The following is a 16,109-nucleotide window of genomic DNA, read 5'->3' as shown; positions in this document are numbered from 1 at the left end:
GAATGTAAACAACGTTTGCAGTTCCTCCTGACTTGATTTTTGGATTTCATCGCCATCGATCTTCTGGGCTATCTTTTGCAGGGAAGTACTGGGTCTTTGGTTCGGCATACGCATATTAATTTGTTTTAATAACTTTGGCTTCGAAAATTTCGAAGAATTGTTTACGTGTAACTACCGAACTTTTCGGTAGACACTCACATAGTTTGCAAAAGGAAAATTTTAAATATTATTCATTAATAACCGTGTAGTAAATGTTAAAATTGATTGAGGAAGTTTAAGCTAACTTCCTTCTTGAGGAAGTCAGAATAAATAGAATTAGTTTCGCTTCCTTTAGAAGTTTTTATAGCTCTCGTACTAACGAGCAGTTAGAGCATTAACAATACTAGTAGTGTTGTATCCTCATCTCCTTCTTACTTCACAGAATCTTCAAATTCATATTGCAATTTGAAGACAAAGGAATGTAGCTCAAAATACGAGCTATTGAAAGGTAAGAAGTGATTTTAGTGTTCCCCTTTGCAGTGGAGGGTGCATCTGATCGGCTCTGTCTTGCTCCACTAGGCCTAGACCTCTTCCAAGCTCCCATGCCCAGAGGAGAAGGAAAGTCGAAAGCCTTACGGAGGTTATAGATAATCCCCACCGGTCAGGCATCCCCTCGGCAGGTTCTGTAGCACGTCCCAGACTGCCAAGTTCGCCATTGGAAAGGCGTCCTATAATAATGAGGGTGCGCCCGATCGGCTCTGTCTCGCTCTCAGGCCTAGACCTCTTCCAGGCTCACAAACCCAGATGGAGAAGGAATGTCGAAAGCCGTAAGGAGGTTTCAGAGAATCACCTCCGGTCGGGCGTCCCCTCGGCAGGAGTAGTAGCGTCCCAGACTGCCAAGGATATCCGTTGGAAAGGTATCCTATAATAGTGATTTCGTTATCCGATTCCTCATTGGAAAGGGGGAAGTTCTGACGAATTTTTGAGACCTAAAGTTCTTAGAATCTCTTAAGTAACTGGATTATATCCCCGGAAAGTATTACGAAGTATATCCTCCTTCCCCTAGATCGGATACGGAGAAGTAAGAAGTAGCTGCGAAGATACCTGGGAAAGTTACTACAGCAGATATCTTCGTTGGTTGGAGTACTAAGGAGGGTCCTTCTCGGAAAGAGGACCTCTTCCTTCTGGAATCCCGTCCGCTAGAAGTCTCTGAGAACTCGGACGAGGCACCTCCTATCAAGAGTCTTGGAGGATAAGGAGAAAGAAGTTTCATATACGAAGAATTTTCATTGAAGATGCAAGATATATCTTTCTCGCAACAGACTGCTCAGGACCGCTTCAGAAAAAGCGTCCTGTGAGAGTGTTTCTCTTCTTCTGCTTCTCCTTCACTTATATGAGGGTGGAAAGACTAGGATCTTTCCAAGCCCCTGAAAAAGGCTTTGGAAGAACCTTCTTTGAACTCGAGCCAGAGCGCTTCACTGATGAAGCTCCCTCCTTGATCAAGAAGGTGAAGTTTGTGTCTACGTCCCCCGTATATGGACGTAGCGGATCGTACTCCTACGAGGTCTCCTCCCCTCCCATTGAAGAGGGCGCGGGAGAAGCTTCTAAGAGTATCCTACTGGCTGTTCAAGAGAAGCTAGCCTCCTTGGTAGGAGTTATGGCTAGACATCCTCCTCGTAAGAAGGACGTTTTCTCTTCCGATCAAGAAGTCTCGTCCTCTCTCCTGCCAAAAAACGAGGCGTCTTTCAGGACATGAAGCTTCGTCTTCTAAAATAAGTAGAGGAAGATTTTCGGTCTAGTTCAAGAGCGAGAGAGGCATATACCAGACAAGATGTCGCACAGAAGACGCCAGCTAAACGTGAGGCGTCTTCCAGGCGCGAGGCGTTATACAGAGGCGTGGAATCAGCCAGACGCGAGACTCTAGCCAGGACTTATTCCGGACGTGAAGCGTCATCGAAGCACGAGGCGCCAGCCAAGTTTTGTTTTTGGCGCCAGCCAGGACGCCAGTTGAGTGCGAGACGTCTTCCAGGCGCGAGGCGTCTTCCAGATGTGAGCAGTCAGCCAAGCGCGAAGCGTCAGCCAGGACGAGAGGCGTCATACAGGCGCGAGGCGTCTTCCAGATGCGAGGAGCCAAGGCTCCAACCAAGCATCAGCCAGACGCCAGGCGCCAGGATCTCAAGCTTCTTTGTGTTTGGAGATAGATTTCACAAAGACACTCCTATTTTGAGATTTGTCACAAGATCAGTTGGTTTTCCTGACAGGGACACAAGATGTCGCACAGGCGACCGTAGCCCATGTCAGGAGGGACTGTGACTGTGGGAAGTTTTCTTACTAGGAGAATCTTCTCATGACAGGGAATTAATGTTCGCTAAGCGACTTCATCTCTGTCATGAGGGTTGTTTCAGAGAAATAGGAGGCTCTCTCCTTAGGTGACTCCCTCTCTTCTACCAACATTTGGAACAAGAGATGGAAGACATAATAGACTAGGAAGTCAAGGAGGGTGGCAGGTCTTTCAGATTACAAGACCTTAGCAACCCGTTTCATTACAGCTTTATGTCCATGTAATAGGAAAACTGGAATGATTCTCTTCGATCCTTGCTTCTTGTAGGATCTCCTTCGTCTAACACTAAATTGTATTACAAAGATAGAAATTTTTCCTTTCTCCCTCGGCCTCGGAGGAAAAGAAAGAATGTAAAAGAAAATCATCCTTTAGACTACGGTATGGTCAAGTCATATACACTCACCAAAGTAGACTACAGTTTCTTAACATCCTTACATAGGTTTCCTAGATTAATGATGTTTACCTGAAAATGTGCAGCTTTATAAAGGATTCTTATACGGCAGAGCACGATTTGAGATAATTATCTCATGCTTTTTTAAAAACGCATGAAGACAGCATAATCTTTTTAGAATCGAATTTTGCTCAGGAGAAGATGGATGAGTTCGATGGGAAACATCCTTTTCGTGTCAGAAGGATGTCCCTGGATGGACTATAATACGTTTTAATAGCTCCATCCCGGCGCAAGCCAGAAGCGTAAGATTCACGTAAACAGGATCTTTTCTCGATTTAGCGAATTATTAACCTATAAGTCCATCAGTCTCTATCTTATCTCTAAGATCATCGAGAATTTCTCTTTTTACTCCACTGTTCCCGTTATAAATAGAAGCTATGGAGAACAAGAACACGGAACGAAATGATATCAAGAGGTTCGTGGTTATCAGTTTGCACTTCCGAGAAACCAAACCTTCTCGATCAAAGATAACTGTTAAACATCAGTATACGTAACATTTATTGGAAGAGTTGTGAAGTCTGAGAGAACCTTCTTCGCGAGGTGTAATAAGGACTTTCTTCCTACAAACTGCTGCCTTATTCTCGAACAAAAGGTAACAATACGCCATCTTTACTGTTAATGGGAATAAACTTTAGTCTTTTTTCCCCTAGTTATATATATTCTTAACAGATATTAAGATAAATGGGCGTCAAAGGAAGAAGATGAATGCCTCATTTTGGCCATAGAGAGGTTGGATTCACAGAGGCCACGTTATTCTCTCAGCATGGGTCGGAAGGGTTTTTTCTAAGAGATTAGAGATTTTATCGGAATCTATTATAAATAATGGACCTGAAAAACCTATCCAATCTGAGTCTGTCTGCGTGCAGACTGACCAGAAGTAAACATGAATGAGAGGATTTTCAAGAGAAGCTTGATAATTCCTTCAAACAGGCTAAAGACATAGAGTGGCTGAAGATCGTGCTAAATGGAAGGGGGAAACTGTCCTCTTCCGATACCTCTGTGAACCACATAGTGGTTTTTCTTCCTTCAGGGGGAAGTATCACCTTTGTATTTTCTGCTTTCAATGAAATACAGTAAAAATGATATACTCTTCTCGACAAAGAATATTAGAGATAGCAGAGAATTAAGATCTTCGGGATCTTATACAATACCTCTATACGATAAAGGTAGGAGATCTTATACTTAGAATGGGATCCTATTTTGGGCCTCAGATTCCGTGTTCCGACAAGATGGAACTGCTCCTCATAAAAAAAAAAATTTCTTGGAAAATTTTAGGAGAGAATTCTTGGTTTTCTCTTGGCCCTAAACTGCCAAGAAAATATTGAAGTTTTTGAGCATTGGAATCTCGCATCTTATTCAGTGGAGACTTGGCAACGATTTTTTATCGGCATATGTCTGTTAAAATAAATTTAACCCTCTATTCCTGACTCAACGATTTCGGAGAGAAGTTTCGTTGTCCAGACAGGATACTTATGTTTTCTTGTACGAAAGAAGAAATGGTTAAAACATTTTTTCCTACAGAGTCTTTTGAATACGAGGAGGACTCGAAATAGATCCCAGAAGACATTGAGAGAGATACATTAGAGCTAGAAATCAGGGGTCCTCCCAATTTCAGCTCGGAGTTACCTTCGGCTTCCAGGCTCCCTCCCTTCCTTAGAGCAAAGATAGGGAAGATTCGGCAACGAGAAACCTCATCATCATTTCAGAAGAGATCTCGTTAGCAAAGGAAATAATCACGAAGGATCCTCATCGGATAAAGACTCTTATCTCTCGCACTGTTAGATTCCTATTGTCTACTAGATGTAGCTGGATACAATCACCTCCCATTGCCGGGAGAAGAAGCTAAAAGCTCAGAGTGGAAGAATTTCTTCCGTTCTTCTCCTGTCCTGATGAACCAATGTGATTCTTCAGGACTTTCAGGACACAATGTAACGCAAGCCAGACGCTAAGTGCTGTAATGTCATTGTCTGATGAAGAGACAGAGCGGGGCCTCCAACCTGGCACATATGTGCTAGAGGCGAACAAATCGGACAGATAAGAATGTCCGATGTGTACATCGCCAGGCAACCTCGAGACTCTACCAAGCTAGAAGCTCAAGCAAGTGGGAGGGATCCAGCCAGGCTCCAGATGCTAAAAAAGAGCCAACCTGGAACCAGGAGCGAGGAGTCAGCCAGACATCAGGCAAACTCGAAACGCCAACAGGTGCAAGGCACCAGCCAGGCGCGAGGCGAGGAGCCAACCAGGCGTGAGGCGCCAGCTAGGTGCGAAGCTCAAGCCAGGCGCGAGGTGCCAGCGAGGCACGAGGCGCCAGACAGACGCAAGGCGTCGGCCAGGCGCGAGGCGCTAGACAGGTGCGAATCTCCAGCTAAGGCGCGAGCCGTCAACCGGCTGAGAGGCGCCGTCCCAAGCGAGAGGTACCAGACAAGCGCTAGGCTCCAACCAAGAGCGAAGCACCAGCCAGGCGCGATTTTTTTTTTTGGTTCCTGCCAGGCTTCAGGCTTCAGACGGGAGAGATCCATTTCAAGAAAGCCCTGGTCTTCTTTGAAACATGGAGATCTCCTAAGCACTTCATAGTGACTTGATTCCTTCAAACAGCTGAGAATTAAAAGCGGAGGAAGTGCGCGGTTTGCAAATTCTTGTTCTTTACATAAACAATATGTCATATAAGACATATTAGCTGTGTTGTACGGTAGAGGCAACTCTGTGTTGACTCCTCATTACACAAAGGATGTCAAGTTAACCTACGAGAGATCCTTCTCTTTTGGTTTATACGTTTCTGCGGATACGTTACTGGGATAAGGAGCCGACACTGATCCTTAACTTTGAGTTAAAGTTATTTAACTTAGTGAAATTATTGGGGTTTTTGAAAGGAGTATGGGAATAACTCTTTTCAATATGAGCGGGAACCCTCGTGTTAGGATCAGGTGATCGGGATCGGTGTTGCGCTCCTTAGTTATGCCAATAGGCATAGGTGTATTGTCATATAAGTGGATTAGCACCCATTGATAAGTACCTTTTAGGCTCTGCCCGAGTAAGTGGATAAGACCCATCGGCAGACCCACAAGAACTCTTGGCCACAGATCACATATCTCGCTAAAGTTTCTTGAGGTGATGCAGACTCCTTGGCAACAGCCATATGAAGTCTACCACCTATCAGATAGGAACCAAGGTTTATTTATACCTACAACATATGTTGTTTACCTGTCTATTCCATGTTAGCTGTCTCTTACCCTCCACCAAAGGGTGTCAATCAGCTATGTATATATCTGACAGGTAAGTTGATTGTATGAAAATGATATTGTTATGATACAATAAAGTTTCATACATACTTACCTGGCAGATATATACGATTAATGGCCCACCCAGCCTCCCCGCAGGAGACAGGTGGAAGAGAGAAAATATTATAGAAAACGGGAATGGTTCCTAATCCTGCCACCCAGGGCAGGCCGGTAGATCACCTGACCTACCTGCAGCGTGTGCCGCGAAATTTGAATTTCTGTCGGGGACGACGGAGTCTTAGCTATGTATATATCTGCCAGGTAAGTATGTATGAAACTTTATTGTATCATAACAAAATCATTTTTTGACAATTTTTGACAAATTGTGATTTTATTGTTCAGTCGCGTTAGTAATTATGCATAATCCTTTGTGATATATAAAATGTATGAGTTGTTCTAGGAAATGAGATAATGAAATATTGTACATAAAAGTACCCTAAAACTGGAGGTCATTTGTATGTTTCTTTCAAATGGTCTCCTCCATGCACACACAAAAGGAAAGCAAAGGCAACTCAGTGTGGCAAAAATTAGAAGTATGTACGTGCCTGAATACGAAATTTCATTCTTGAATTGAATATTTAAAAAAAAAAAAACTTTATAGCTGAAAACTACATGAATTGAACTTGCATTGTGGCTGAATATAGGCTGGTTAGTTTGCAAGTTACAAGCAGAATCATTCGCTGATGGTCCTCTCGGCATTTTCTTATTCTTGAATTTACGTATTGTTGTATTTATTGTGATTTAGACACTGCAAGACAAAATTAAAAAGGACTACCATAAACTGATTGTATTTCCTTGCAAGTTCCTAACATGTGAGTGTGTACTGATTGTATTTCCATGCAAGTTGCTAACATGTGAGTATGTGTGTGTGTGTGTGTGCTATTGAGAAAAGATATGCCTTCATTTTCAGTTTTGTTTCCACATTTGCCATAAATTGAAATATTTTCAAAAGAAGTTAGACTGTCAGTTCACCATAATGATTTGGAAACAAATGATTTTAGTCAATTTGACAACCTTGGTTTTATAAACTTTATTTGTGACAGAATCAGCGTTATCTAGAGTTCTTGAAGAACTGGAGCCAATCCTCTTCGAGTCACTGTGGCAGACCATTAAATGAGAGAAATCATAATCAGCCAAAATCCACTGAAGTGGACCTTAACGAGTCTCTGGACGAGGTAAATTAGTTTTCTAAGAATTACCTTTTGTGTTCCATGCCTCAGAATGACTGCTTCTCATTCTTATCATGTGCTTGAATAGTGACCATCCATTTTGTAGTCCTTGAGGTCTGCCACTTCCTTATTTGTACTGTGGTCTCGGTGCATGCCAGAAATGAATTTCATCGTTTAGTGGTCACGTTTTCAGAATGTACTCCCTTTACTGTATTCATTTCTCTGTATATATACACCGGACAGAAGAGCACTGATCCATGTATGCAACTTAAATGCTTTGATAGTATACTGATGGGATTCTCTTGTATTCCTGTAGTCCAGCAAGCTCTTTTCACTTGATCCAAGCAGTTGCTATCCTCTTACTGCCCCATCAATTCTACGCCATGGCCCAGTAATGTGTCTAAGGTTACACAACTGTTTTACCTCCTCAAGGTCTGCTCTCTCATCATAATATAATCCTCTTTATGTGCTTTGTCACCATCAGCATTTTCTAGTCGACTGTTCCATTGATCGCATCCAATAGATAGTATAGTATTGCACTTATCTCTGCATCTCAGTTGTAGGACAGTGAAGTCCACTTTCACAATAACTTTCTGCTTGGGTGAATTTTTCTCAGAATAATTTTCAAAACCTTGCAAATTTAAGGTGGTGGAATATCTTAGTCAATTTTGCCACCACTCCTGGGTGTGTGCTTTTGAATGTTGGTTGTCACAGTTCTAAAGGATAAAGAAGTGGGAGGAGATCTAACATCAATGTGTGCTGACTGTAGTAAGTGTAATATTCTGGTGACTGCCAAGGACATAAAAAATCATAATGTAGAATGACTTCTTCACACAAATAAGATCTGATGTCGACAGTGGTAACATTATAAAAATGTAGAATGGGATACAAGGAGAGTTGGTTTGAGGAAGAAGCTCTTTAATCCTGTCTTGGATTTTAAGGGAAACTGCAGTATTCATTTATAGCCAGGGAAAGCAAAGTGGGAGCTATATTAGAAGACATACTTATGTAGGCTATATGAACATTGAATGGCAATCAAGGAAATGTCCAATGGTGAAACTTCTTGATTAAATGAATTGCCTGATAAAGTTTTCTAGGTTACAGGTTAGGGATCAGATTTTAAGTTTAATGAGAAGATTAAACTCTGCTGGGCATAAGGAGCATTGCCTAAGGATTTTCTAGATTCTAAATTAATACAACTCCATAACATTAATGGTTTTTATAACAGATTGCATTATAATAGACTGCAACAGTTCGGTGTGTCTGTTTACTCTGACAATCAAAATTTTTCCAGGCTTATTTAGGTAATGCTAAAATCATGTATGCACCATTCACTTCCCTAAAGTGAAAAGGAAGAAGACCAAACACATGGTTTTTGTGGCCCTAAGGTTCCAGTAGTGCCTGCTTTAACTGAATTTGTCCATATCGAAGACTTCAGGTTGGTGAATCTAAGAAAAATGCAAATCATTTTGAATTTCCAATTTCCAACTCAATTTTGGTTTTGCGAGTGTATTTTTGGTTATTTCTTTTACATAGTCATATTTTTATAATTTTTTTTTATCAGGTACAACTAGCATCAGATGACACAGACGATCCCGATATTCTTGTGACGTTCGAGTGAGTAACTTAATGCAACCTTGTTTTTGAATGATGGGATCACAAATTAAAATTGTTTAGTGTGTTCCTCTCGGCCACCTGGAAGTTCAGAATTTGTTTTGCATGCCTTTTCTGTACGTACAGTACTCTATGAGTAGTGTACTTTGTGTTAGGATGAAAAAATGTACAGTTCTGTATATTGATTTTATATCATACTGTACTTAAAAAAGGCATGATTACAGTAATCAACCCACAAACTATTCAACACACAATGGCTGTCTGCAACATAATCATTTGTAAGTAGGGTGGTGACTGTATTTCTTTGATTTTCAACAGTTGAAGCAAATAAAGAACCTCTTTTGATGTGCATGGCCTACATGCTTCCAAAATTATCATGTGCAGTATGTATATGCTCCAAGTTGGTCACAGAATTTGTCTGTCGACGTAGCATTGTTTTCCTTGGATGTAATGCTCATTGTAATTTATTTTTCTTGCCGTAAAGCTGTTTATGGTGTGATTTTAATGCTGAACATCCATACATACTGTATAGATATATGCTTAAAAAAAGTAAAAGAACAAAAAGAAAGTCAGAATTACACATTTGAATTACACAGTTTAAAAGTTTTCAGGTGTTGTAACTTGGTCTCAGTAAAATACCTAATATACCCAATAGTAATATTATAAAGAATTGTCTTTTCATATGATTCAGAAATTGAGTGGTTATTTTATTTATACGGATGCCATTGATTTCTTAAGGTCACACGTCAAAACCAGTCCTCTTTGCAATGTGCCTCCCAAAGAACCGTCATTCTTCAGTGTCGTTTCCTGGAATATTGACGGCCTTGAAGAAGAAAACTTGAGAAACAGAATAAAGGGAGTTGTGGAAGTGCTAAAGAAGTGAGTAGTATTGCCTCATTTCTTTTTTCCACCAGAATGGTGCGTCACAAGAAATAATGTTTTCATACAACGTACACACTGTCACATAGGCTTTAATGCCTCTCATACCATCATTTAGCTCTCTCTCTCTCTCTCTCTCTCTCTCTCTCTCTCTCTCTCTCTCTCTCTCTCTCTCTCTCTCTCTCTCTCTCATGTATAAATTTTTTTTTACAAGGAATTACTTTTTTTTTTTTTTTTTTTTACACTGGATTATTTGCTGTGCTGCTGAATTAGTAAAGAACTTGAATAACTTTGGGAAGCAAGTGTTTGCAACTGCAAAAGAAAAAATTTTTCTTTCATACGTGTAACTATTACTGATTACAAATTAGTGATTCAGGACTTGGTATCTGCCAAGTAGAGCCATGAAGAGGATACTATAAAAAAAATTTTTGTAACTTACAAACGAGTCTGTTGTACATATTGTAAGAAGTATTCAGTAGGTTTAATTAGCTCTTTCTGTAGGAAGATTAAGTATTTTTCAATATATTTATTAGTCGAGTAGTGTTAGATATTTGATGTTTTTCCTTGATGCCTTGTAGTGCATTTTTTAGTTTGTCAATTGTAACCAAGGTAGAATAAAACAAATCAAAAGCTCAGAGCTGCAAGATACACTGTGGTTAATGGAATTTGTAAAATTTTGATTTTTAAATTTCATTTCAGAGAGGCACCTGATGTTGTATACTTGCAGGAAGTTATTCCTGCTACTTTTACATACCTAAAAGAGAACCTTCCACAGTACATGTTTCTAGCAGGAGATGATGATGGTTACTTTACAGCAACATTGTTAAAGACGTCAAGAGTCAATTATGATCATCATATGGTACTTCCCTTTCATAACACTGTTATGGATCGCAATCTTCTGTGTATACAGGTTAGTATCATTTCACCCCAAGACCATCTAGTTATGATCAATAATCCAATTTTGTGGTCAGCAACTTCCCAGACACTGTAGTCCTTTTTAAAAAAGTTACAGATTGAAAATGGCAGTTTTGTTAGTCCTATGCATGGGCATATCTATCCCCAAGTCTGTAATTATCTTGTAAATCCCCAGATTTTTCTGACTAATTTTTCAGCAATGCCTGATTCATTTTAAACATTACTGTATTTTTATCCGCATAGATAAGTTTTGTGCTCTTTTGATAAAGTGTGTCGAGGAGGCTCTTGGCATATTTTCACAGCCCTTGGAGATATGATGTGTCTCACCCTCTTATTCATTTCCAAGTTCATTGCAAATCTCGGAACTAATCAGTTTCTCCTGATATGTGAGTCGTACCATGCTTTTTGGATTTTTGTAGGAATTTTTTGGGTTTTCTGGGTAATGAGGATAAGCATGTAATTTAAACAGACATCCTTTTTCTTGTTCTACCTGAGGAACGTTGCCCACAAGTCTTTTAAGCCAAATGGTGGCTGATCAACAGATTTTTTTAGGCACCCAGCTCTATTTAGACTGACTAGTATGTCTCCAGAGTACTTTTGCTTAGGGTAAGTCATTGAGTATGAGTGCCGAGTGACTAGACTCTATCTCCTATCTTCTTCCTTTTCAGAGTAGCATCTAGGTTGAAATATCAGCCGAGTTGGGCTTGATAGCATAGTTGCTAACGTGTGTCTCCCTCTGCTCTTCCTTTAAACAGAGGTGGCCATGGGTAGAGCTGCATTCTGGACTCATTATTTGTTATTGGCTAGAATTTACTGCTTTTTGACTTGTTTCCTTATGGTAGATTTCTTGAGTGCCCTGTCTCAAGCAGTGTCTCACTCATATCCAGGGCCCTACTGCTCTTAAATCCCTTTTGCCACACCAAGCTAGAGGTTACAGGATTCATCACATCCCCTGTTTGCATAAGTGACAATTCTAAGTAGGATTTACCTTCAATCAGTTGCCAGAGATGACCTCCCATTTAAGGAGTAAGTCTTTTGTATAAAAGGTGGTGGTTGGTATATTCTTGGGAACAGATAACAAAATTTTAAAGTACTGTAATTTGCATTTCTCTCAGGTATACAAACCAGGGCCTTTGTAAACCATCCTCCCCATTATCCACTTATTAATTACCTTGTTTCTAGGGTCAACAGCCATTCCAGCGCACGTTGAGGTTACCTATATTTAACCCCTTCTTTACCGGGTGGGTGAGCAGAATGTAAACATTGCGTTCGCTGCCGAACTGAATCTCTCGGTAGTGACTCCAGTTTGGAGGGGTGCCGATCGTAAAAATATTTGCCAAAAATACACTAATCAAGACAGGCTAATGAAATTATCAGGTATTATTAGCACTATAATAACGCATATTCTCTGTTAGCTTTATCATCCTACAGGGAAAATAAATGATTTTATGAAAAAAAAAATGTGAAACTCAGTGTCCCTTGTACAAGGGACACTGGTGGTCGGTGAGAAAACTACAGTCTTGAATAGAAATTCGGTCTTACAGAATGTTGGTATATCGCACCTGGAACATGCACATAAAGTATTATCAAAATAGAACAGTAAATAAGCACGTAATAACAAAAAAAAAGAGCAAAAACTAAAGCAAAAGCCCCGCCAATAAATATGGAAATCGCAAATTTTATAGTATATCTTTCAAAAATTGGTCAATGTCATTTTCTACGTTTTCTAAGATTAGTTTCATCACAGAAAACAACTTTAGGGGCATCAGGGGTATCTAAACTAATTTTTCAAGTTTCTTGTCCTCAGAAAAAATCGCTTTGTTCCGATACGTAATACAAACCATCGGTCCTTTAACAATAGGAAGTAGCTAGCGGCAGCTGGAACGGTCGTAAGCTTCGAACAAGGGGAGAACGGTAGTTAACTGCTTGTCCGACAGTTCCGTGCGCCCGCGCGACTGGGAGGTAAACAAATCACTTTTGCTTTCGGCCGCGGGTGTGTGAAGGACGTGTTCGTCATCGCTCTTCTGCCCGCTTTTATCGTCGTATGCTTTGTTTATATTGTGTTTTCTACTAATGGTTTGTTTGACTTGAAAATGAAACTGTAAGTACACTGTTTTCATTTTCATTACTTAATTATGAACCAACATGGAGCTATCGCCGTAGATGCGGCGATTTCCTCTCGTTTCATGAATTGAACCCCTTTGAATTATGTCTCGGTGCCGAGGCGGGCGCGCTAGCGCCGAGTCATGTATTTTGGGCGAAAGTGTGTAATTGAAAAATGTAAGTACTCTTTTCATTATATTTTTGCCCTGTGCGTTCGTTGCCGAGAGCGTGATTGCGCTCGGCACGAGCCTTTTATTTTGTATGATAGAATGCAATGAAAGTGGATTCGCAATTGCAGTATTCTTTTCATTTTCATTTATTTATTTGCATAATTTTTAATTTGGATCAATTTTCGCTCTTACCCGGGAATTGATCCTTACGATTATTTTCTGAAGAAAGTGTTGCAAGTGCAGTATTCTGTTTCATTTTATATATATTTTTATGATGCATCATATTATTATGGATCAAGTTTCCGCTCTTACCCGGGAATTGATCTTTTCCCCTTTAAGTTCTATGAAGTGAATCGCAAGGGCAGTATTCTGTTTCATTTTCATATTACTTTTCACTGCTGTGCGGGGGTAGGGGAAGCGAAGGTCTGCCAGGAAGTCGTCGGAAAGCTCTACCGCGACTCCCTTGGTATCCGATTCTTCGTCTTCTTTCCTGCCCCTCGCTCAGCTTCCTCGTTGTATTTTGTATTTGGGGGTCTTCCTTGCGTTCGGGGTGGGGCATGTCTTCCCCCCGTGCGTGAGGGAACCCCTCTTACTAATCTATCTGTGCTACCGCAGGTGCTACATCCGTGGGAGACGACCTTGGACAGGTATGGACCACCGCGGCGGCAGGGCGTGCCTAGCATCCACGGGCTGCTGCAGCGTCTAGCGAGGTCTGGGGCGGTCTCCACTACTACCTCAACGGCCGCTTATGCTGCTCCCCCCCGCCGGGTCTACACTCCCCATGCTGTGTCGGTGACGCCGTCTGCCGCTACTAGGGCCGCCGCTGTACCGAGGGGGGGTTGCCGCCGCCGCCTGTTTTCTTCGTGTTGCCTGCCCCAGACTTCCCGCCTGTTCCAGTCAGCTCGCCCCATGGACTGGCCGCCAGTACCCAGGTTCCCGCTGGCTGCCGATGATTCTACGAGGCGATCGCTGGGCCTGCCGTACCTGCCGCTGATGTGATTCCCGCTGCTGGCTTGGCTGTCCCTTCTGGGTCTACTGCTGCCGCTGTTCCTGCCGCTCCTGAGCTGGTTGCTGTTCCTGTCGCTCCTGGTTCCTGAGCCTGTCCATGCTGGTCCTGCCCACGGTGTGTCTTCCCCAGTCCCAGGTCCTTCCGGACAGGTGCAGTCGGGCCGTGTTGCTTCGGCAATAGCCCCGGCTCCGGCCTGGATGGAGGACCTGACGACTGTCCTGCGTGAGCTGACGAGGAAGAGGAAGAAGAGGAGGAAGGTGTCATCTTCGTCTTCATCATCTGCTGCTGCCTCTTCCCCTTCGACTTCTAAGGCCTATAAGCCGAAGAAGAAGAAGGCTGCCTTCCCCCCTAAGAAGTCTCCTTCGGGAACTTTTAAGGGTCCGTCCCACCGTGGTGGGACGGGGGGTCCTTCTGCTGGTCTTCCTGCTCCTTCGGGAGCGGGGCCCGTCTCCCCTTCCGTAAGGAAGAGATAGACGGGGACCAGAGGAGTACCGGTTAGCACTGGTACTTCCTCGCCTGGTGCTAGCGGCGATGCCGCTACGCCAGGTTCCGGCTCGGTCCCTCGTTCGCAGAGATCCCGAGTGTACGTTCTCCCTCGGGAGACCGTGCAGCCAAGTTTCGGCGCCAGAGTTCGCTCGGCGCCAAAACGCGGCACGGAGCAGAAGGCTGGTGAGAGCCGCTCAGGTGACTCTCGCCAGGCCAGCGGCCGCTCTTGCAGCGACCAGCTGGTAACCCGGGTTTCCCCCCTAAGAAGGCTCCTTCGGGAATTATAAAGGGCTCGTTCCACTCCCGTGGGAGGGGGGGGAGGGGGGGGTTCTTCTGCCGGTCCTCCTGCTCTTTCGGGAACACGGGCCCGTTCTCCCTTCCACAAGGAAGAAGAAGACGGGGACCAGAGGCGTACCGACTACCACCGGTACTTCCTCGCTGGTGTTTGCGGTGCTGCCGCTACGCCAGGTCCGGGCTCGGTCTCTCGTTATCACGAGAACTTCCGAGTATACGATCTCCGGCGGGAGAGCGTATAGCCAAATTTTGGCGCCAGAGTTCGCTCGGCGCCAAGTACGTGGCACGGAGCAGAAGCTGGTGAGAGCCGCTCATGTGACTCTCGCCAGACCAGCGGCCGCTCTCGCAGCGACCAGCTGGTAACCCTGGTAGACGTGACTGTCTGACCAGCCACGAGCTGGCTGGGAAGAGGTTCCCTCGTTGGTGCCAGCCTCGGCTGGTACCAGCGGTTATGAACCCCGCCGCGAGGACACGCACCGGTCTCACCGCGACAGTGGTCTCTGCAGGTCTCCTGCCGCCGCTCCCACAGGGTCCCGGGCGGATAGGGGGACCAGCAGCAGCTCCTCTGCACACGAGATCGGGGCCGCTGTTCTCGGTCCAGCCGTTTCCCTGGGAAACGGCTTGACTAGGCCTGCAAAGTGGCGATCGCCTGCAGCCCTCCAAGCCCGCTGGTTCTGCCAGCGAGCGAAAGAGGAGCGTCATGTCTTCTCTCACGTGCCTGCAACTTCCTCGGTTTGCACCAGGAAGAGCGAGGCACAGCGGGGTGATCGTGAGGGGCATACCCCGCACGATCCCGTCACGACGCCGTAAGTACCAGGTACGATCTTCGGACCGACCAGGACGTACGCGCAAGTGGCAGGAGGAATCCGAGAGGGGTCTATCGCAGTTCCTCCTCCTCAAGGTGGAGGTTCTCGGAATGCTCTTGTTCGAGGGGCTTGACGGTCCTACTCTGCAAGATGCTATGACTTCCGAGATCCAGAGGAACTTTGTCGAGGTTATGGTGCTGATTCGTCAGCGCAACGACCTTGGGGAAGGATTGCCGCTCCCACCAGCAGAGCCCACGTCTCTGCTCGAGTCGTTTTGGGGCCCGAGAGGGAACCCAAACCGACGGTGGGTCTGCCGCGATCGGAGCTTGCCAATTCTGTCTTGAACCAGAGTCTCTCGTCTCCGGACAAGAAGGCTCTCTCAGTTCTGGCCGGTCGATCAAGCTACTTCCACCTCCTCTACTGCGACAGCGGCGTTTCTACGTGTCTTCGGACACCGTATTTAAATACTCCTACGGTCCTCCTGAGAGGTTTCGACCTCGATGAGGACTGGAATGAGTCAGAGGACGGTATCGGCTCTCTCCTGTCAGGTGTCGATCAGCCCCACCCAGACGACGTTCACAGTGGCGGCAGACCCTTACCTACAGTGAGAGTTCG

At 44.0% G+C, this 16,109-nt stretch overlaps 1 protein-coding gene across 5 annotated transcripts in view; it reads left to right on the top strand.

Moving 5' to 3' along the window:
* Positions 1-16,109, top strand: part of LOC135222741 (tyrosyl-DNA phosphodiesterase 2-like) — a 97,367-nt gene that overhangs the window by 12,193 nt on the left and 69,065 nt on the right. For 4 of the 5 annotated variants that reach the window (XM_064260980.1, XM_064260981.1, XM_064260983.1 and 1 more), the window contains exons 3-6: positions 7,093-7,224; positions 8,783-8,835; positions 9,571-9,711; positions 10,411-10,621. In XM_064260980.1, the coding sequence (XP_064117050.1) occupies positions 7,093-7,224; positions 8,783-8,835; positions 9,571-9,711; positions 10,411-10,621 (537 nt within the window). The remainder of the gene's footprint in view (positions 1-7,092; positions 7,225-8,782; positions 8,836-9,570; positions 9,712-10,410; positions 10,622-16,109) is intronic. The other variant, XM_064260985.1, reaches the window with a different exon arrangement.

The sequence above is a fragment of the Macrobrachium nipponense genome, chromosome 8, assembly GCF_015104395.2.
Source record: "Macrobrachium nipponense isolate FS-2020 chromosome 8, ASM1510439v2, whole genome shotgun sequence".
NCBI lineage: Eukaryota > Metazoa > Arthropoda > Malacostraca > Decapoda > Palaemonidae > Macrobrachium > Macrobrachium nipponense.
The sequence above is the reverse complement of the archived record's forward strand: the minus strand, read 5'-3'. Positions and strand labels throughout refer to the sequence as shown.